At 45.6% G+C, this 23,003-nt stretch overlaps 1 protein-coding gene across 3 annotated transcripts in view; it reads left to right on the top strand.

Moving 5' to 3' along the window:
• The window catches only part of CILP2 (cartilage intermediate layer protein 2), a 91,693-nt gene that overhangs the window by 45,900 nt on the left and 22,790 nt on the right, over positions 1–23,003 (top strand). For all 3 annotated transcript variants that reach the window (XM_068271269.1, XM_068271271.1, XM_068271270.1), the window contains exon 5: positions 2,589–2,855. In XM_068271269.1, the coding sequence (XP_068127370.1) occupies positions 2,589–2,855 (267 nt within the window). The remainder of the gene's footprint in view (positions 1–2,588; positions 2,856–23,003) is intronic.

Raw genomic sequence — 23,003 nt, 5'->3', positions numbered from 1 at the left:
TGATGGGATTTGTAGTGGCACAGCTGGAGTGCCAAGGTTAGCCATCACTGTCCTATTGCCTGCTGAAACAAATCGCAGAGGTAACAGAAGGGTGGTGACCCCTGCTGGTGGAAGAGAGTCCATACACATGGTTTCTTGCGCCATCTGCAGGTGAGGTCAGGAATAAAAGACATCAGAGCCACCTGCTGGTGACAGGTGAAATAACTGAAAAAGTCACGCATTTGCTGCCACCAGCAGGAAGAAAAAAACGTAGTTCCTAACTAAGGGCACCTGAACTGAGAGGGCTATGGGGGCTGCCATATTTGTTTCCTTTTAACCAATACCAGTTACCTGGCATCCTGCTGGTCTCTTTGGGTGCAGCAATGTCTGGCTCACACACTTGAAACAAGCATGCAGTCCAATCCAGTCAGACTTCAGTCATAAACATCTGATCTGCATGCTTGTGCAGGGCCTATGGCTATGCTTTGATACTGGGCATTACCAAAATTCCTCCCGGGGCCAAAGCAAACTATAGGCCGTTTAATATTTATTCAAATAAACATGGTAACACTAATAAGTGTAGCACTTTGGCAGGAACCATTGAGAAATTTTAAAGTTTTGCAGTAACTTTTTTTTGTGTTTCCGCCACACCATTACTGAAAATCAGTCTCCAATACTTGCTCAAAGTTTGGTAAATTCTGTTTTGAGTCTTTTGGTATTTTATGTGATTTGATTAAAAGTCTGGTATATCTTTTAGTCTTTTGTTTAAAAGGCAATGGCCCAATACAATTTACTTTTTCTCCTGGGTTTTCTCCTAAGTGATATTTTCAAATGTATCAATAAAAAGGCCTTTTAAATCACCAGAAAGCAAGCAAATACTTAAAATAGTTTTGATAGTCGTTTCCAACTATTTTTAGGTTTTTTTTCAATTGAAAAGTGCTGAAAAGTTATTCTAAATTAAAAAGATGAAAAATGATCTCCTAACTCAGGAGAAAAAGTTAATTGCACTTCATCCAGAAATTGGCGAGAGCAATGGAAATGTAAGTAACAGATGTAATATGTAATATGTAAAATGTAATAGAAGTCCTCATAAAAGTACTCATACATCTACCGATTTGGCAGCTAATCCACCATCCGATTCTATAATTATTATCGAATTGGATGAAAATCAGTGCCGCCAAAGCATGCTCAATTGATGATTCAACCAATTTCAGGCAGAAATTGATCAAATGTATTGATCAGACATGCTGCAAGATGTCGGGCCGACATGCTCAATCAAGTGTGCGATGGAAATGGGTGCGATAATCGGGAGCGACGAACACCATGGAGATCCCCGGGCCCGCTCTCACCACTAGTATAAATATACCCCCTCACCTGCATTAGTACTTTACCTCTCCACTGCCCGCCAGACTGCTCTTCCGGGTTCTTGTCCCATTTGGCTGCCGGCACAACCACATGGGGCGCGAACCCGCAGGAGGATTCTGTCGGGAGGTGGAGGGGTAATGTATTAATGCAGGGGCATGGAGGGTACATTTACACTAGAGGGGGTGGCGGCTAGGGGTGGCGAGGCGGCATCATGAGGCCAGTTGCCAAAAGATTTCATGTTGAAATCGGTCAGGAATCAGCCTGTGGTTTATGGTGGCCAACAAATCGCTCTCCGATTAGAGAGAGGTTTGTCTTTTGATCGATTGGCCGCCAAAATCGCTAGATGTACAGAGAGGTGCTCATGCTTGCTACATAGCCATAGCAGTTAAGACACCTGGTTTTTTCACTGACCTGAGGAAGCGGCCAAGTACCCACGAAACTCGTTGTCAATTTTATGTGCTTGAATAAAATACCTTTTTTCAATAAACTGGTCAAAATTATTCAAGAGAGGTAAGATTCCCTCTCTGCCTATATTTATAGGCCAGAAAGCCTATATTTTATGCATTGGGCGCCTCCACCCCTGTTTTAAGTGCCTTGTCATACCTCTTTTAGAGGTGATAGTTTTTTAGTTGTCCTTAAGAACTTCCGGAGTGCGACCACCCAGTTCCTGTCAACAGACCTGGGAAACCGAGCAGGGACGGTTCATTTCCCGCCTGCTCTAACGGTGGTTGCAAGGATTTGCAACCCGCCTTTGTGAGTATATACATCCTTAGCAATTTGCTTTCCTGAATCTAACATGATTCTGCACCATTGGGCTCCTGGTCTCCTTTTGTCTTTTAGATGAACCTGAGGTTGTTATAATCACAGGAACCATCGAAATAAACTATCGCTAGATGTATGGCCACCTTTACTGTGTGGAGATTTCTTTTGAGATGATGTCTAAGGTCAATAAATTCAAGGCTTCCATTTAGTGTGGGTTGAGAATGTGGATTCCTTTCTTAAATACAGCTGCCTATATTTAAATGAGTTGTATAGTGATTATTATGGTTAGTACTAAAAATAAAAATTAAAATAGTTTTTGTATTTTCAGTCACATGATGAGTGAAAATTTAGTATTAATTTGGTTTGACCAGCAAGCTTTGTATGTTCAAGTATGATCCTGGTATATTGTGATAATGGAACCACATATTCTTTTAAAATATTTTCTTTTTTTTTTGTTTTGTTTTGTTTTTTTGGAACAATAGAAAACATAGAAGTATTGTGCAGCAATCACACTTTGATGGGTAAAGTCCAGAACACATATGGATTTGTTCTACACAATGCCAAGGTGATTATGAATAAAAAGGTCCTGGGCACAACCGATCAGCATGGCCTGTTTACCTACAATAGAGTCTGCAATGAGATTCACCCAAACATCACTGTAAAGATGGATGGATTTTCTTCTCTAACCTTACAAAGCATCAAGAAAGAGCCAAACATCTCCTATTTTGAGGCTGTTTTGAAAAAGCTAGGTAAGTCAGTAAACTTCAGAATTCAGAAGTCTGTAATGGCCACTTAGATTGCTGGACCACTATTGCATAAAATGTAAAACACATACATATAAAAGTGCATTTCTCCCAGAGTAAAATGCACTATAAATTACTTTTTTGTATGTTGTAGTACCTTAAAGTAGGTAGTAAATAGCGGACAGATCTGACAGATTTTGGACTAGTCCATCTACTTATAGGGGATTCTCAGTATTACCTTTGGTCTTTACAAAAGCACTACCTGGAAAGGATCTATACAAAGATGTCAGTCACTTAGGCTGAGCAAATGGTGTTCAGTAAGGCCTCTTTTTCACTTGCAAGCGACATCGCAAATGCCTTTGCGCTTGCAAAAGCTTCTTTTTCCACTCGGCGTGATTGCGATGTGAGCCATCGGGAGGGAAATGCAATCGGGGCAATAATCGCGCAGCACTACGATTGCACTTGAGGGAAAATCTAAATGCCCTAATGGAAAAAAGTGCACTGTGATTTACATGTAAATCACAGTGCACTAGTGATCAGCAAAACGCTGGTGATCCGCTTGCTCAAGCGGATAGCAGCTAGTGGAAAAGGGCCCTTAATGCCCTTAAAATAAAGAAATAATTGAGAATACCTAATGAGGAGATGAACTAGTCCAAAACCTGACAGATTTTCATTGCCTACCGTAAGTGACCTAGGAAAACGTAATTTATTTTGCATTTTACTCTGAGAGAAATGTACATTTTTATGTATGTATTTTACATTTTACAATAGTTGTCCTGTAATGAAAGATTCATTCCAGTATCTGTTCTGTGGATGTCATGCCCTGTATTAGCTCATGTGTCACAAGGCCATGTTCTCTGTTTCTATCAGTGGGAAATTATGCAGACAAAAATCCATCTTGATCCTAAATAGAGATGGCCCAAACCTCCGATTTTTTTTCGTGCGAACTTTCACGAACCGCAATAGACTTCAATGGGGAGGCGAACTTTGAAAACTAGAAACACTTATGCTGGCCAGAAAAGTAATGGAAAAGATGTTTCAAGGGGTCTAACACCTGGAGGGGGGCATGGCGGAGTGAGATACACGCCAAAAGTCCCGGGGAAAAATCTGGATTTGACGCAAAGCAGCGTTTTAAGGGCAGAAATCACATTGAATGCTAAATTGCATGCCTAAAGTGCTTTAAAACATCTTGCATATGTATACATAAATCAGGGAGTGTAATTAGAGTACCGCTTCACACTGACACACCAAACTCACTGTGTAACACGCCGCAAACAGCTGTTTGTGTAGTGACGGCCGTGCTGGACTGGTGCGCACCATGGCGAGAGTGCAGGCGATGGCGGTTTTCAAGCCCCGTGCTTTAAAACATCTTTCATGTGTATACATCAATCAGGGAGTGTAATTAGAGTACTGCTTTACACTGACACACCAAACTCACTGTGTAACGCACCGCAAACAGCTGTTTGTGTAGTGATGGCCATGCTGGACTGGTGCGCACCTTGGTGAGAGTGCAGGCCGTGGCGGTTTTCAAGCCCATATGGTCGCCAGGCTGTGGTAGCTCAATGATAGAACAACAGTGACTGTCCAGTTGATCAAATTTGGTCTGTCCACAATGAAGCAACAACCTTATTATCTTGGGTTTGCCCCCCCCCCCCCCCCCCCGAGACACTCATATAGCCGTCGGTCATTGCTTCATTGTGATACGCAAGCCCCTTCACAGCGGCAAGGTAATGATCACAAAGGGGAATTGACAGATGTACATGCCTTTTGTTTTGTTGTTGCAGCTGCAGTGCAGCCAGAAAAATTAGGCAGGCATGTACACGCACCAGAAAAATTATTATAGCTGCCGCTGCTAGCGGCCTTAAACATTCAGGAATCCACCTGGAGTCCTGGACCCTGTTGGTGGTGGCGGAGAAGGCAGTCAAGCGGCCTGTAGGCAGAGGTGCTGTGTGGGGAGCGACTTAGTCTTGGGGCAGGCAGTCACACGGCATGCAGGCAGAGATGCTGTGTGTGGGGACTGACTTAGTCTTCGGGCGGGCAGTAGCCCTCCGGGATCCATGCCTCATTCATTTTGATAAAGGTGAGGTGCTGAACACTTTTGTGACTTAGGCGACTTCTCTTCTCAGTGACAATTCCTCCAGCTGCGCTGAAGGTCCTTTTTGATAGAAAGCTTGAGGCAGGCCAAGACAGAAGTTGCATGGCAAATTGGGACAGCTCTGGCCACAGGTCAAGCCTGTGCACCCAGTAGTCCAAGGGTTTATCGCTGCTCACATTGTCTACATCCACACTTAAGGCCAGGTAGTCGGCTACCTGCCGGTTCAGGTGTTGGTGGGGGGTGGATCCGGAAGCGCTAAGGCGAGGCATTGGACTAAAGAATGTCCGCATGTCCGACATCACCATGACATCGCTGGACCGTCCTGTCCTTTCCTGCGTGGACATGGGAGAAGGATTACTGGCAGTGGTACCTTTATTGCGTTGTGCTGTACATGGCGCCGGACACTGCCACCAGCTGTTTCTGACGACGAGCTCCCCCTGCTTCTTTCAAGAACTCGTCTCCTCCTACTCCTCTTGGACTCCCCCTCTGAACTGTCCCCCTGTTCATCTCCTGTATTGGGAACATACGTGGGATCCGTATCATCATCATCATCATCATCATCCTGCCCAGCTTCGTTTGCTTTAGACACCTCTAAAACTGCACCAACTGCAGGTACTTCATCCTCCTCCTCCGCACATGTTACGTCCAAAGTGTCGCCTAACTCAGACATATGAGCAGCGGCGGCTCCAGCTTCAGAATTTTGGGGGGCTTAAAAGGGGCACAATGGCTGGCTGGCGGGGCTCAAGTGGGGGAACTTGCGGGGCGCGACAGGAGTGGGCATGGTCATGACATGATGTGGGCGGGGCTAACTGTAATGTAGTTGTACCAGCTAATGTAGTTACATAAAAAAAAATGAAGTAAACGCATGTAATCACAGACAGCCTTTCAATAATATATGCACATAATGACAGACAGCCTTTCACCAGTAAATGCATGTAATGAGAGACAGCCTTTCAATAGTAAATGCATGTAATGAGAGACAGCCTTTCACCAGTAAATGCACATAATGAGAGACAGCGTTTCCCCACTAAATGCACATAAGAGACAGCCTTTCACCAGTAAATGCATGTAATGAGAGACAGCCTTTCACCAGTAAATGCATGTAATGAGAGACAGCCTTTCACCAGTAAATGCACGTAATGAGAGACCGCGTTTCCCCACTAAATGCACATACGAGACAGCCTTTCCCTAGTAAATGCATGTAATGAGAGACAGCCTTTCACCAGTAAATGCACATAAGAGACAGCTTTTCACCAGTAAATGCATGTAATGAGAGACACCAATTCACCACTAAATACACATAAGAGACAGCCTTTCACCAGTAAATGCACGTAATGAGACAGTGTTTCACCAGTTAATGCACATAATGACAGACAGCGTTTCCCCAGTAAAAGCATGTAATGAGAGACAGCCTTACACCAGTAAATGCATGTAATGAGAGACAGCCTTTCACCAGTAAATGCATGTAATGAGAGACAGTGTTTTACTAGTTAATGCACATAATGACAGACAGCCTTTCACCAGTAAATGCACATAAGAGACAACCTTTCACCAGTAAATGCACATAATGAAAGACAGCGTTTCACCACAAAATGCATGTAATGAGAGACAGTGTTTTACCAGTTAATGCACATAATGACATAATGACAGACAGCCTTTCACCAGTAAATGCATGTAATGATATAGATGTATATATGTAGTATATGTAGCCAGGGGTATGTGTGCCCAGTATATGTAGCCAGGGGTATATGTGCCCAGTATATGTAGCCAGGGGTATATGTGCCCAGTATATGTAGCCAGGGGTATAGTTGTCCCCAGGGGTATATGTGCCCAGTATATGTAGGCAGGGGTATATGTGCCCAGTATATATAGCCAGGGGTATATGTCCCAGTGTATGTAGCCAGGGGTATATGTCCCAGTATATGTAGCCAGGGGTATATGTGCCCAGTATATGTAGCCAGGGGTGTATGTACCCAGTATATGTAGCCAGGGGTATATGTGCCCAGTGTATGTAGTCAGAGGTATATGTCTCCAGTGTATGTAGCCAGGGGTATATGTGCCCTGTATATGTAGCCAGGGGTATATGTGCCCTGTATATGTAGCCAGGGGTATATGTGCCCAGTATATGTAGCCAGGGGTATATGTGCCCAGTATATGCAGCCAGGGGTATATGTGCCCAGTATATGTAACCAGGGGTATATGTGCCCAGTATATGTAGCCAGGGGTATATGTGCCCAGTATATGTAGCCAGGGGTATATGTGCCCAGTATATGTAGCCAGGGGTATATGTAGCCAGGGGTATATGCGCCCATTATATGTAGCCAGGGGTATATGTGCCCAGTATATGTAGCCAGGGGTATATGTGCCCAGTATATGTAGCCAGGGGTATATGTGCCCAGTATATGTAGCCAGGGGTATATGTGCCCAGTGTATGTAGTCAGAGGTATATGTCTCCAGTGTATGTAGCCAGGGGTATATGTGCCCAGTATATGTAGCCAGGGGTATATGTGCCCAGTATATGTAGCCAGGGGTATATGTGCCCAGTATATGCAGCCAGGGGTATATGTGCCCAGTATATATAACCAGGGGTATATGTGCCCAGTATATGTAGCCAGGGGTATATGTGCCCAGTATATGTAGCCAGGGGTATATGTGCCCAGTATATGTAGCCAGGGGTATATGTAGCCAGGGGTATATGCGCCCAGTATATGTAGCCAGGGGTATATGTGCCCAGTATATGTAGCCAGGGGTATATGTGCCCAGTATATGTAGCCAGGGGTATATGTGACCAGTATATGTAGCCAGGGGTATATGTGCCCAGTATATGTAGCCAGGGGTATATGTGCCCAGTATATGTAGCCAGGGGTATAGGTGCCCAGTATATGTAGCCAGTGGTATATGTGCCCAGTATATGTAGCCAGAGGTATATGTGCCCAGTATATGTAGCCAGGGGTATATGTGCCCAGTATATGTAGCCAGGGGTATATGTGCCCAGTATATGTAGCCAGGGGTATATGTGCCCAGTATATGTAGCCAGGTGTATAGTTGTCCCCAGTATAGGTAGGTAGGACTTACCAATAACCAGGTGTATAGGTGTCCCCAGGAGGGGTGGAAGCGGAGAGAAGAGGAAGCCGTGTGGACAGCGGTGGAGAAGGGGGCCGTCTCCCCCCTTCCCTCACCTTGGGGCTCCCACTCTCTGACTCGCTCCCCCTCAGATATCAGCGGCTGGCGTCAGAAGACTTCCTCTCTTCCCAGCGCGGGAGAGATAGATCTGTGCGCCGCTACTCTGGTCTAGACTAGACCAGAGCGGCGCACAGATCAGCCACGCTAGGAAGAGAGTGAGTCTTCTGACGCCAGCCGCTGATATCTGAGGGGGGAGCGAGGCAGAGAGTGGGAGTCCCAAGGTGAGGGAAGGGGGGAGACGGCCCCCTTCTCCACCGCTGTCCACACGGCTTCCTCTTCTCTCCGCTTCCACCCCTCCTGCTGCTTGGCAACCCTGCGGAGGGGGGGCTTTTGCAGGGGCTGACAGCTTGTCAGCTGGGGCTTAAGCCTGGGTAAGCCCCAGTGTAGCGCCGCCACTGCATATGAGGTGGTGTAACTTGCTTAGCGCCTTCATCTGGTTGTAACAATAATGGCTGTGCATCAGTGATTTCCCCACCAAATAACTCCTGCGAACTGTCAAATGTAGTGGATGTGGTACTTGGAATAGCGATGGTGGCTTGCGGAAGATGAGGTGTTCTGTGTTAGTCAATAGTCAACCACGTCAACCACATCCTGACAATCTTGGGAGTTGATGGGACGTGCCTTCTTCTGAGTAGGGATGGCCCAGCTTTGGAGAACTAATGGAGTAGCACATGATCAGCTTGTCAGCTGATAGATTTGTAAGGCCCTGACTTGCTGGTCATGATCATGTGTTAAACCAGGAAGTCATCACAGCAAATCAGAGGCTTACAAACCTATCAGCTGATCAAACTGACCATGTGCTTCTCCATGAGTTCTCCAAGGCTGGAGCACTGAGCTTCTGAGCACTGTACTTTGGTCCAGGGCCGCACTAAATCACATCATCACGACCTTGCACAAACCTGCCGGGTGGCCTTCCTCTGGGTCTGCCTCTACCTCTGCCTCTACCTATTTTGTCCATTTTGTCCATATCGGGGGGGATGAAGTGAAAGGTATGCACTGACTTGAGTAATACAATGTGCAGTCACACAGGTGCAGTTAACAGGTATGCATGGAGTCGTATATCACACTGTGTGCACTCACGTAGGTAGATGGGTGCACTGAACACAACAGGTAGGTAGATGCAGTGATGGGTATTACACATGTGCACCTGTCACACACACACAGGTACTGAGCAGGCACAGTGACACTGCGTGCGCTCACATAGGTAGGTGGGTGCACTGAAGTGAACAACAGGTAGTAGGTATATGCATTGATGGGTATTACAATGTGCACCTGTCACACACACACAGGTACCGGAAGGCACAGTGACACTGCGTGCGCTCACGTAGGTAGGTGGGTGCACTGAAGTGAACAAAAGGTAGTAGGTATATGCAGTGATGGGTATTACAAGGTGCACCTGTCACACACAGACAGGTACAAGACAGGCACAGTGACACTGCATGCGCTCACATAGGTAGGTGGGTGCACTGAAGAGAACAACAGGTAGAAGGAATATGTAGTGATGAGTATTACAATGTGCACCTGTCACACACAGACAGGTACCAGACAGGCACAGTGACACTGCGTGCGCTCACGTAGGTAGGTGGGTCCACTGAAGTGAACAACAGGTAGTAGGTATATGCAGTGATGGGTATTACAATATGCACCTGTCACACACAGACAGGTACCAGACAGGTACTGTGACACTGCGTGCGCTCACGTAGGTATGTGGATGCACTGAAGTGAACAACAGGTAGTAGGTATATGCAGTGATGGGTATTACAATGTGCACCTGTCACACACAGACAGGTAACGGACAGGCACAGTGACACTGCGTGCGCTCACGTAGGTAGGTGGGTGCACTGAAGTGAACAACAGGTAGTAGGTATATGCAGTGATGGGTATTACAATGTGCACCTGTCACACACACAGGTAGTCACTGAATGTGCTGGACCTGGCAGTGGCACACACAGTAGGAATTACCAAGGCTGTCTATGCAAAACAAGTGTCAGTGGGACACACACACACACACAAAAAATCACAAGAACAAGATTAGCTTTCAAAAGAGCTGTTGAGGGGTGCTTTTTTTAGCAATTAGAATCAGCAAGGAGCAAGCTAAGAAGCCTACAAGAGCATAACTAAGCTTTACCTATGAGAGTCTGCAGCAGCAGCAGCTTTCCCTTCTCTAATTAATGCAGGCACACGAGTGAGTCCAATGCCTGATGCTGCCTACCTTTTATAAGGGGGGGGCTCCAGGAGGGAGTGTAGCCTAATTGGCAACAATGTGCCTACTGACTGTGATGTAGAGGGTCAAAGTTGACCCTCATGGTGCACTATGGGGTGGGGGGAGGGGCTCCAGGAAGGAGTGTAGCCTAATTGGCTACAATGTGCCTACTGACTGTGATATAGAGGGTCAAAGGTGACCCTCATGATGCACTATGGGGGCGAACCGAACTTCCAGAAAAGTTTGCGGTTCTCCGCGATCGCGAACCACGGCAGTTCGCCGGGAACCGTTCGCCAGCGAACCGTTTGGGCCATCTCTAATCCTAAATTGTGCTAACTATAAGAAATGGAGAGGGCTGTCCAGTTCTCTAATCACCAGATCTTACATCAGAACCTCCTATACAGCCCCACCAAGTAGCAGGAGAAAGTGTAGGCCATACAAATGTCAACTGAGCAAGAAAACAAAACAGAATACAAGGTCTAAAACAGAGGGGTGCTTTATGTGAAATTATAGAATCCTACTACAAATTGTTCTCAGGTTAAAGGGCAACAAGCAGTGGCGTAGCTAAGGAGCTGTGGGCCCTGATGCAAATTTGACATTGGGGGCACCCAAGCAATCTATACATAGCAATTGATATAGCGCATCAAAACCTGCCAATGGCACCTGCAGTGTCAGAGGTTCAAGAAGGGAATGGGGAGTAGTTTGCTAATGATTACCACTATTCAAAGTATCTATAGAAGTGATTATTATGAGCACAGGACCAAGATAGGGCTAATATTGCAGTTGAGGGAGGGCCCTTCAGGGCCCCGTAGTGTTGGGCGAACAGTGTTCGCCACTGTTCGGGTTCTGCAGAACATCACCCTGTTCGGGTGATGTTCGAGTTCGGCCGAACACCTGACGGTGCTCGGCCAAACCGTTCGGCCATATGGCCGAACTAAGAGCGCATGGCCGAACGTTCCCCGAACGTTCGGCTAGCGCTGTGATTGGCCGAACGGGTCACGTGGTTCGGACCCGAACGCGCTCTGATTGGCCGAACGGTCACGTGGTTCGGGTAAATAAATACCCGAACCACGTCATATCTCCGCCATTTGTCTGTGGGTTTAGCTTTGGGTAGGCAGGCAGGGTAGTTCGCGCTCCAGCCACGCTAGCCAGGGTCCCCCCTGTCATTGTGTCACTGCTGGGAACAGTAGTACACCGCTTGCTCAGCCACACTATATAGCATTCTGTTTACTGCCACTCTGTGTACCTCGCTCAGCCACACTATATAGCATTCTGTTTACTGCCACTCTGTGTCTGCTGGGAATAGTAGTACACCGCTTGCTCAGCCACACTATATAGCATTCTGTTTACTGCCACTCTGTGTACCTCGCTCAGCCACACTATATAGCATTCTGTTTACTGCCACTCTGTGTCTGCTGGGAATAGTGGTACACCGCTCGCTCAGCCACACTATATAGCATTCTGTTCACTGTTCTGTGTCTGCTTGGAATAGTGGTACACCGCTCGCTCAGCCACACTATATAGCATTCTGTTTACTGTTCTGTGTCTGCTGGGAATAGTGGTACACCGCTCGCTCAGCCACACTATATAGCATTCTGTTTACTGTTCTGTGTCTGCTGGGAATAGTGGTACACCGCTCGCTCAGCCACACTATATAGCATTCTGTTCACTGTTCTGTGTCTGCTGGGAATAGTGGTACACCGCTCGCTCAGCCACACTATATAGCATTCTGTTCACTGTTCTGTGTCTGCTGGGAATAGTGGTACACCGCTCGCTCAGCCACACTATATAGCATTCTGTTTACTGTTCTGTGTCTGCTGGGAATAGTGGTACACCGCTCGCTCATCCACACTATATAGCATTCTGTTCACTGTTCTGTGTCTGCTGGGAATAGTGGTACACCGCTCGCTCAGCCACACTATATAGCATTCTGTTCACTGTTCTGTGTCTGCTGGGAATAGTGGTACACCGCTCGCTCAGCCACACTATATAGCATTCTGTTCACTGTTCTGTGTCTGCTGGGAATAGTGGTACACCGCTCGCTCAGCCACACTATATAGCATTCTGTTTACTGTTCTGTGTCTGCTGGGAATAGTGGTACACCGCTCGCTCAGCCACACTATATAGCATTCTGTTTACTGTTCTGTGTCTGCTGGGAATAGTGGTACACCGCTCGCTCAGCCACACTATATAGCATTCTGTTTACTGTTCTGTGTCTGCTGGGAACAGTAGTACACCGCTCGCTCAGCCAGAGTATATAGCATTGTGTTTACTGCCACTCTGTGTACACCGCTCAGCCAGACTATATACCATTGTTTACTGACACTCTGTGTACACCGCTCAGCCAGACTATATACCATTGTTTACTGACACTCTGTGTACACCGCTCAGCCAGACTATATACCATTGTTTACTGCCACTCTGATTCTGCTGGGAACAGTAGTACACCGCTCGCTCAGCCGGACTATATAGCATTGTGTTTACTGCCACTCTGTGTACACCGCTCAGCCAGACTATATACCATTGTTTACTGACACTCTGTGTACACCGCTCAGCCAGACTATATACCATTGTTTACTGAAACTCTGTGTACACCGCTCAGCCAGACTATATACCATTGTTTACTGCCACTCTGATTCTGCTGGGAACAGTAGTACACCGCTCGCTCAGCAAGACTATATACCATTGTTTACTGACACTATATAGCAGACTATATAGCATTGTGTGTACACCGCTCAGCCAGACTATATACCATTGTTTACTGACACTCTGTGTACACCGCTCAGCCAGACTATATACCATTGTTTACTGCCACTCTGATTCTGCTGGGAACAGTAGTACACCGCTCGCTCAGCCAGACTACATACCATTGTTTACTGACACTCTGTGTACACCGCTCAGCCAGACTATATACCATTGTTTACTGCCACTCTGATTCTGCTGGGAACAGTAGTACACCGCTCGCTCAGCCAGACTATATAGCATTGTGTTTACTGCCACTCTGTGTACACCGCTCAGCCACACTATATAGCATTGCGTACTCTGCCAGTCAGTGTGTATATTGCTGGGATCAGTAATACTCCACTCACCGTCAACCACTATATGAGCTCAACATGAGTTCCCCAGAGACCTCCGCTGTGAGCAGCACTCCCAACAACAGCAACAGCCAACGCCCCACGCAAGCTATAACATCCACCCCAGCAGCCAGTGGTCAGCAGCAGCCCTCCCCGGAGGAGAACGTTGTGTCCATCAGTCCATCGCCAGAGCGATTAATGAGGGCTGCCATTGAGGAGATGATGGGGCCTGATGTGGAGGAGGAGGTCTGGCTCAGGCCAGCATCCCAAGTTAATGTTGAGGACGATGAGGGGTCTGTGTCTGGGGATGTTGGGGTGGCAGAGGTGGTGGGTGGGTCAGACTCAGGAGAAGAGTTGTATGATGAGGATGATGATCGGGACCATCTGTATGTGCCTCAGAGTCCGACCCCGGAAAACATGTTGTATCGTGTGTTTAGGTACTAAAATCTGCGTTCCCTCCCAGTAGTGTTGGGCGAACAGTGTTTGCCACTGTTCGGGTTCTGCAGAACATCACCCTGTTCGGGGTGACTATATAGCAGACTATATAGCATTGTGTTTAATGCCACTCTGTGTACACGGCTCAGCCACACTATATAGCATTGTGTTTACTTCCACTCTGTGTCTGCTGGGAACAGTAGTACACCGCTCACCCGCCACTGTATAGCATTGTGCTCTGTGTCACTGCTGACAATAGTGGTACACCGCTCACCCACCACTGTATAGCATTTCTGTACTGCCACTGTACTGCTGCCAGTCAGCGTGTACTTTAAGGATAAGTGAAATGAGGAAGAAATCCGGTGAAAGAGGGAGGGGCAAGGGAAGAGGTGTTTCCCCTGACGGTTCACGTACAGGCCACAGGGGAGCACCCAAGAAAACCCACTCAATACTGCCCATGTTGTCCAGGACAACAACCCTCACAGATCCAAAAGAACAGGACCAGATAATTACTTGGATGACCTCTCAAGCGTCCAGCAGTGGGTTAAGCAGCACCAGCACATCACGCACGAGGTCCGAGTCCTCAGCCAGTTAAAGTCTGGGCTTTCTTTGAAGACTGCACTGAGGATGTTACCATGGCGATTTGCAAGGTGTGCAAGACCCGCCTGAGCAGGGGGAAAAGTATTAACAACCTCTCCACCACCAGCATGAGCCGCCACATTCTATCCAAACATCCCACTCTGTGGGCAAACGCGGCAGGACAGGGTACCACCAGCAACACTGCCTCCCTTGGGTTCACCAGACTCACCACCAGACCCGCCTCAGCAGCAGCAGTAGCCCAGCCATTGCGTGGTTCACAACATTCACAAACATCAGACGATGCTGACACTGTCACTTTCCGGACTAGTGCTCTTGAGGTCTCCCAGTGTTCATCAAACACAACAACCAACAGCCCTTCGGTGTGCAGCGCTACGGTTGAGTTGTCTGTCTCTGAGATGTTTGAGCACAAGAGGAAATTGCCAGCAAATGACCCCCGGGCCGTGGCAGTAACAGCCAGCCAGCATAGCCAAGCTTCTGGCCTGCGAAATGCTGCCATATCGAGTGGTGGAGACAAACAGCTTCAAGGGCATGATGTCAGTGGCCATCCCACGTTACGTGGTTCCCAGCCGCTACCACTTTGCGCGCTCTGCAGTGCCTGAGTTGCATGAGCACGTGGTCAGCTAAATAACCCGAAGCTTGAAGAATGCCGTTGCCTGCAAGGTTCACCTCACCACTGACACCTGGACGAGTGCGTTCGGCCAGGGTCGATACATCTCCCTTACCGCGCACTGGGTGAACCTTGTGGAGCCTGGCAGCGATTCCTCACCTGCTACGGCGCGGGTGTTGCCCACGCCGCAAACAGCTGGATAACAACAGCAGCACCTACCTCTCTGACTCCTTCTCCTCCAACGCATCTCAAAGCTGTACCTCATCCGGAAATGCTAACCCAGCACCAGCAGCAGTAGGATCGTGGAAGCAGTGCAGCACAGCTGTTGGCATGCGTCAGCAAGCGTTGCTGAAGCTGATCTGCCTTGGGGATAAGCAGCACACAGGGGAGGAAATTTGGAGGGGAATAAAGGAACAGACGGATTTGTGGCTGGCACCGCTGGACCTGAAACCGGGCATGAAGCTAGACACCTGGCACGAACTGGCAATGTACGCAATAGAGGTGCTGGCTTGCCCGGCAGCCAGCGTTATGTCGGAACGCTGTTTCAGTGCTGCCGGAGGCATCATCACAGATCGGCGTATCCGCCTCTCCACAGAAAATGCAGACCGTCTGACTCAAATTAAAATGAATCAATCCTGGATTGGAAACGACTACGCAACACTCCTGGACCCCAACCAAGTAACATGACCGATGAACATCTGGGATGGTTTAGCGTTTCCGGTCCCTGTTTATTGAACCTCTCATCTGTATTACATTTATGACTGCATGGCGGCAAAAAGCATTGCTGCTATATCCGCACGCTTTTTGTCCTCATGCAAGGCCTGGGTTGTTGTGTCTCACAAAGCGTGGCCTTCTCCTCCTGCGCCTCCTCCTGTTCCATCACGTGTGCTGCTGCTGCTGCTGCTGCTGCTGGGTTACCGTTGCCGGTCCCTGTTTATGGAACCTCTTATCTTTATTACATTTATGACTACATGGCGGTACAAAGCATGCTATCCGCACGCTTTTTGTCCTCATGCAAGGCCTGGGTTGTTGTGTCTCACAAAGCGTGGCCTTCTCCTCCTGCGCCTCCTCCTGTTCCATCACGTGTGCTGCTGCTGCTGCTGCTGCTGCTGGGTTAGCGTTGCCGCGTGGTCCCTGTTTATTGAACCTCTTATCTTTATTACATTTATGACTACATGGCGGTACAAAGCATGCTATCCGCACGCTTTTTTGTCCTCATGCAAGGCCTGGGTTGTTGTGTCTCACAAAGCGTGGCCTTCTCCTCCTGCGCCTCCTCCTGTTCCATCACGTGTGCTGCTGCTGGGTTAGCGTTGCCGCGTGGTCCCTGTTTATTGAACCACTTATCTTTATTACATTTATGACTGCATGGTGGTACAAAGCATGCTATCCGCACGCTTCTTGTCCTCATGCAAGGCCTGGGTTGTTGTGTCTCAAAGCGTGGCCTTCTCCTCCTGCGCCACCCTCCTCCTGTTCCATCACATGTGCTGCTGCTGGGTTAGCGTTACCGGTCCCTTTTCCTGGAACCTCTTATATGTATTACATTTATGACTGCATGCCGACAAAAAGCATGTTACCTGTGCAAAGAAAACAGACATTTCCCGCATTTAAAAGACAGTTTTCCCTTTGAAACTTTAAAATCGATTTTCTCAAAAACTATAAGCTCTTTTTGCTAAATTTTTTTTTCCTCTTGTACCCACTCCCAATGTGCACATACCCTGTAAATTTGGGGTATGTAGCATGTAAGGAGGCTTTACAAACCACAAAAGTTCGGGTCCCCATTGACTTCCATTATGTTCGGAGTTCGGGTCGAACACCCGAACATCGCGGCCATGTTCGGCCTGTTCGGCCCGAACCCGAACATCTAGATGTTCGCCCAACACTAGGGCCCCGGTGCGGTCGCAACCTCTGCACCCCCTATTGCTAGGTCCCTGATCACAAGATTTCTTAAAACAAAACCCTGACCAATTTTTTTTTTCAGTTTTCAAAAAGTACAAGCGATTTGTTGCTCTTATTGGCTGCCTGTATGCTTATTGGGAATAATTTATCTCCTTACTCCATAGGGTGTCATGAGTGTCACCATTTTCCAAGGCTAAAATAATAATTAAAAACTGTCCAGCAGCGGCCATGTAACCTCAACAATTTGAATGAGAAAAAATACTCAGAAATGTATAGGTGTACATATTCTTACCTATTAAGTCAGATGAGGTAAAGCTGTATATACTGTAAGTGGAGATTATTTTCACACACAATAAGAATATTTGCATAAACCTAGCACAGTGAGACAATTCATACAGTTGTGGTGTGAAGTCTTTATGCTGGGAATACACAATGAGATTTTTCATCAGATTTACTGTCCGAGCGATTTTCCGATCGTTTTTCAGACCGATTTCCATTCACTTCTATGAGAAATCGATCAGAAAAATGATAGAAAATCAGATCGGACATGTTGGAAATTATCTATCGAACCATCTATCTGCCCAAAAAAATCTCATGGTGTATTTTCCCAGCATTAGGCTGGAAATACACTGAGAAACTGAGAGCCTAATAAAGTGTTGCAAGTCACATGAGGATAGGAATTTTAAATGTGAGGTTGTACTCAAAGATTTAGTCTTGTGGGAAGGATAAGGCTACCACCCTGATGGGAGATTAGGAACATCCCCTCTTAGTCAGTTGGTGGTCCTTGTCTGGATTTGATCCTCTCCTACCATAAAATGTGCGAGGATAAATGGGACATGGTTTCCTTGAAGAGGTTTTGGGAAAATAGCCCAATTAAAATAGTAAACTAGTACCTTATATTTTTTTTTAAAGGAGTCTAAGGTGCTTGCCACTTAGTAGGAAGAAATACACTACTGAGGATCAAAAGGTACTATATTGTTTGGTTCAGTATACTTAACTGTACATTAAACCCCAAGAGGCAGTTTATATGTACAGTAACTACATAAGTCTCATAGTGCTAAGGTTATGCAGTAATTCTTACTTAATGTATGTAGAGATTCATCTTGGAATTCAATCTATCTTTATCCACTATTAACATATATCAGATATGGGTATTGCCTCCTTACTAAATGATGTAACACGCTGAAGAGCAAAAAATTCTTACAGTATGCTAATTAGTTCCACCCAGGAGGCTGAAGTTAGGATTAGCAAATTGCAGTTTCTTGAAGCTGATACAGTGGGATGCAAAAGTTTGGGCAACCTTGTTAATCGTCATGATATTCCTGTATAAATTGTTGGTTGTTACAATAAAAAATGTCAGTTAAATATATCATATAGGAGACACTAGGGATATTTGAGAAGTGAAATGAAGTTTATTGGATTTACAGAAAGTGCGCAGTAATTGTTTAAATAAATGTAAGCAGGTGCATAAATGTGTAATTTTATTGATTCCAAAACCTTTAAAACTAATTATTGGAACTCAAATTGGCTTGGTAAGGTCACAGGTGAATCCAATTATGAGAAAGAGTATTTATGGGGGTCAATTGTAAGTTTCCCTCCTCTTTTAATTTTCTCTGAAGAGTAGCAACATGGGGGCTCAAAACCACTCTCAAATGACTTGAAGAAAAGATTAATCACCATTATGATTTAGGAGAAGGATACAGAAAGCTGTCTCAGAGATTTCAGCTGTTTCCACAGTTAGGAACATATTGAGGAGATGGAAGACCACAGGCTCAGTTCAAGTTAAGGCTCGAAGTGGCAGACCACAAAAAATCTTGGACAGACAGAAGGGACAATTGGAGATAACAGTCAGCGTCAACCCACAGACCAGCACCAAAGACCTACAACATCATCTTGCTGCAGATGGAGTCACTGTGCATCGTTCAACCTTTTGGCGCACTTTACACAAGGAGTGTGTATGCGAGAGTGATGCAGAGGAAGCCTTTTCTCTGCCCACAGCACAAACAGAGCTAAAGCACATTTGGAAAGCCAGTTTAATTTTGCTGTGGACTAATAAAACTAAAAATGAGTTATTTGGGCATAACAAGGGGTGTTATGTATGGAGGAAAAAGGACACCGTGTTCCAAGAAAAACACCTGCTACCTACAATAAAATATGGCAGTGGTTGCATTGCATCATGCTGTGGGGCTGTGTGGCCAGTGCAGGGACTGGGAATATTGTTACAATTGAGGGATGCATGGATTCCACTCATTATCAGCAGATTCTGGAGACCAATGTCCAGGAATTAGTGACAAAGCTGAATCTGCGCCGGAGCTGGAACTTTCAACAAGACAACGTCCCTAAACACTGCTTAAAATCCACTAAGGCATTCATGCAGAGGAACAAGTACAACATTCTGGAATGGCCATCTCAGTCCCCCGAACGGAATATAATTGAAAATCTGTGGTGTGAGTTAAATAGAGCTGTCCATGCTTGGAAGCCACCAAACCTGAATGAACTAGAGATGTTTTGTAAAAGAGGAATTGCCCAAAATATCTTCAACCAGAATCCAGACTCTCATTGGAACCTACAGGAAGTGTTTAGAGGCTGTAATTTCTGCAAAAGGAGGATCTCCTAAATATTGATTTCATTTCTTTTTTGTTTAAAAAATTATCGCACACTTTCTGTAACTCCAATAAACTTAATTTCACTTCTCAAATATCACTGTGTGTGTCTCCTGACCTATATGATATATTTAACTGACATTTTTTATTGTAATAACCAATGATTTATACAGGAAAATTATGACGATTAACAAGGTTGCCCAAACTTTGGAATCCCACTGTATACTTAATCAGGCATGTTAGAATTAAAGTATTATATGCTTGAAATCGGAGGCCTCGGTCACTTTACATAACTGGTTGTGTAAAAGGACTTTCTTTGCAAAGGATCTCTTTAAGGAGAATTTCTCTTAGAGAAAAATAAGGACAGTTCTGATTTTCAGTAGAACATTATACTGGAACTCCCCAAGGCTGTAGCAGAGATATCCAGTGCAGAGGCCAGACCAGCTTGGTGACAAATAACATAAACATGAGCCATTGTTATGAAAATATTCTCACAAGTACATTAAACAATATTCTCCTCAGAACAAGTGACAGGTCATTGGAAAATGGAATTTTCCAGTGCATGCGCAGTAAAGACTGTGCTTGTCATGATATCACATGTTCTTATCAGCCAATAGCAGGCGATGGGTTATTGATCCATCACTGCTGGATGATGTCACATTTAACTCTTTAGAGGCTAGTATAAAACAGCCAACGGGCTCCAGAGAGTCACTTCGGACTTCCACTTCCTACATTTCTTCTAGTAATATCCATTACCTGTATGTTGTATACAGTATATGCATCTAGCATAGATGTAACATAAGAGAAAGCATGGCCTATTCACATGGAATGTATATGATTCTACAGACCGATTGCTTTCCTGAGGTAAACGAAGGGATAAGATTGCTGAACACATCTGTATATTTGTTTTCCGAATAAACTCCTGAAACTTTGACGACGTCTAAGCAGTTTTATCTCCTGTGCTGTTGCTGCGATGAGTGTCAAGTTATCACAATTTCTGTGATATGGTGCCGAACAAAGGTGTAGTGTTGTTGCCTATAGCAACCAACAAATATTTATTACAAGGCACTTTGTTAACTTTTAATTGATTAGACGGTTTGACCATCCTTTTCCCAGGTGAAGATCATTATAACAATGTGACAGTTTATCTCTTATCACTTATTTTTAAATATTCAATAAAGAAAATTATCACTTTAACCTCTTCAGGACTAAGGGAATGTCATACCTTGATGGCAAAAATAGATTTTCTTATTTTGCACTATGGTTAAGTCATTTTCTTTGAAATCTCCTACAAAGTTTTGTCAGTGGTTTTACATCATTCCTGGATACAAGTTCAAACATGTTCTAATGTTTCTTCCAATTTCAGGGATGTCAAAAATGTAAATGTTTTTGCATAATATTGGTTAATTTCCCTTCCAGATGCCAAAATAAATTTAGCTATAAACTGTTTGAATTTATTTGCTTTTTTTTCAGCTTTTTCATCTCTTATTTTTTTTCATTCATATTTACATAACATTTTTACGGGGTGTTTTTACGGGGTGTTCAAAGCATACCTGAACTGAAAATAAACTTATAGGATAAATAATTATATGTGAGATTATTAATTGTATTACTAATGGTAACTAGAACATTAGTAACATAGAATGGTGCCTCATATTTTTATTTTAAGTTTAAGATGTGAATTTTAAACAAATGTAAACATCAGACACGCCAGTCCGATGTAGAATCTGCTTCATACAGTTGAAAAACAAACAGAAGTAATGACCCTTTGAAATTTTCAGCATTAAAACCTTATCAGCATTCTTTCCTTCGGCCATATAAAAGTGTTTTGCTTTAAATTTAATTTCCAGGGCATCTGGCTAAATTATACTTTGTGTTTGACTGCCTCATTTACATAGATAACAAAACCGTTTTTTTTTTTAAATTTCATGTACAGCAAAACAAAAAGGGACTCTAAGTACACAGTAGCTCACAAATGTTGTTTTATCTTTTCATGAGACATCACTTAAAGAGAACCCGAGGTGGGGTTCTGACAATACTATCCGCATACAGAAGCTGGGTCTGCCTATACAGCCCTGCTTCTGTTGCTATCTAGATTCCCCCTAAGTTCCCCCTGCACTCTGCTATCCCCCCTAAATCACAGCCGCGGGCTGTGTTTACCTCTGTACTGTCAGTCTCGGCTGCTCCCCGCCTCCTCCATAGCTCCGGTCCCCGCCCGCGTCCCTTCCCTCCATTCAGCGAGGAGGGAAGGGACGCAGGTGGGGACTGAAGCTATGCAGGAGGCGGGGGGAACGATGAGACTGACAGTACAAGGTAAACACAGCTGCGTGTCGACAGCGCGGCTGTGATTTATGAGGGATAGCAGAGCGCAGGGGGAACTTAGGGGGGATCTGGATAGCAACAGAGGCTGGGCAGTATAGGCAGACCCAGCCTCTGTATGCGGATAGCATTGTCAGAACCCCACCTTGGGTACTCTTTAACCACTTTGTCCTCCTTGACGTATCCTCCTTGACGTAAAACTACGTCAAGGAGGACATGTGCGCTCCCGGTACGCGGATCGATAGCCCAGGAATCAATGAATCGGGCCATGGTGCCCGATCACTGATTGGCGTAAAGTCCTGGGGCTTGCATTTGCAGGAGATCACGCGCAGGTGGGCGGAGCAGAGCTCCGCCTTCAGTCTCCGAGCGCCGCTTAATTGTATTGTACAGCGCTGCGATCTGCAGCAGCGCTGTACTGGGGACAGCCGTGTGACACGGTGACACGGCTGTCCCCCTGGGGGACAAGAGAGTGATCGGCTCTCATAGGCTGAAGCCTATGACAGCAGATCGCTGTTATTGGCTGCCTGTGGGGTGGGAGGGACGGAGGGAAAAAAATATATTAAAAAATGCACAAATGTAATAAAAAAATAACATAAATATTTTTATAAAAACAAACAAACACTGCAGGGTCGATCAGACCCCACCAATAGAGAGCTCTGTTGGTGGGGACAAAAGGGGGGGGGGGGGGGGGAAATCACTTGTGTGCTGTGTTGTGCGGTCCTGCAGCTTGGCCTTAAAGCTGCAGTGATCAATTTTGAACAAAATGGCTTGGTCACTAAGGGGGTTTAAGCCCATGGTCCTCAAGAGGTTAAGTGGTTAAGATATGACACTTTGATACAATGTAAAGTAGGCAGTGTACATCTTGTATAACAGTGTAAATGTTTTGTTCTATCAAACACACATTACTGTCTAAACCACTGACAATAAAAATGTGTACACCCCTAAGTGAAGAATGCCAAAATTCCCAATTAGACATTTTCCCTCCACGCTGTCATGTTACTCATTAGTGCCAGGTGTTACATTTGGTGTTAAAAACGTTTTACCTTAGAATTTCCCCCAACAGATATGATTTAATTGCTGTACAGAATTTTGTTGAGAAATAATTCTGGGGGTTTCCCTTTGCATTTAGCAATAGAAAA

This window comes from Hyperolius riggenbachi, chromosome 1, assembly GCF_040937935.1.
Source record: "Hyperolius riggenbachi isolate aHypRig1 chromosome 1, aHypRig1.pri, whole genome shotgun sequence".
NCBI lineage: Eukaryota > Metazoa > Chordata > Amphibia > Anura > Hyperoliidae > Hyperolius > Hyperolius riggenbachi.
Note: the sequence above shows the minus strand (reverse complement) of the source record. Positions and strands in the feature narration are given on the sequence as shown.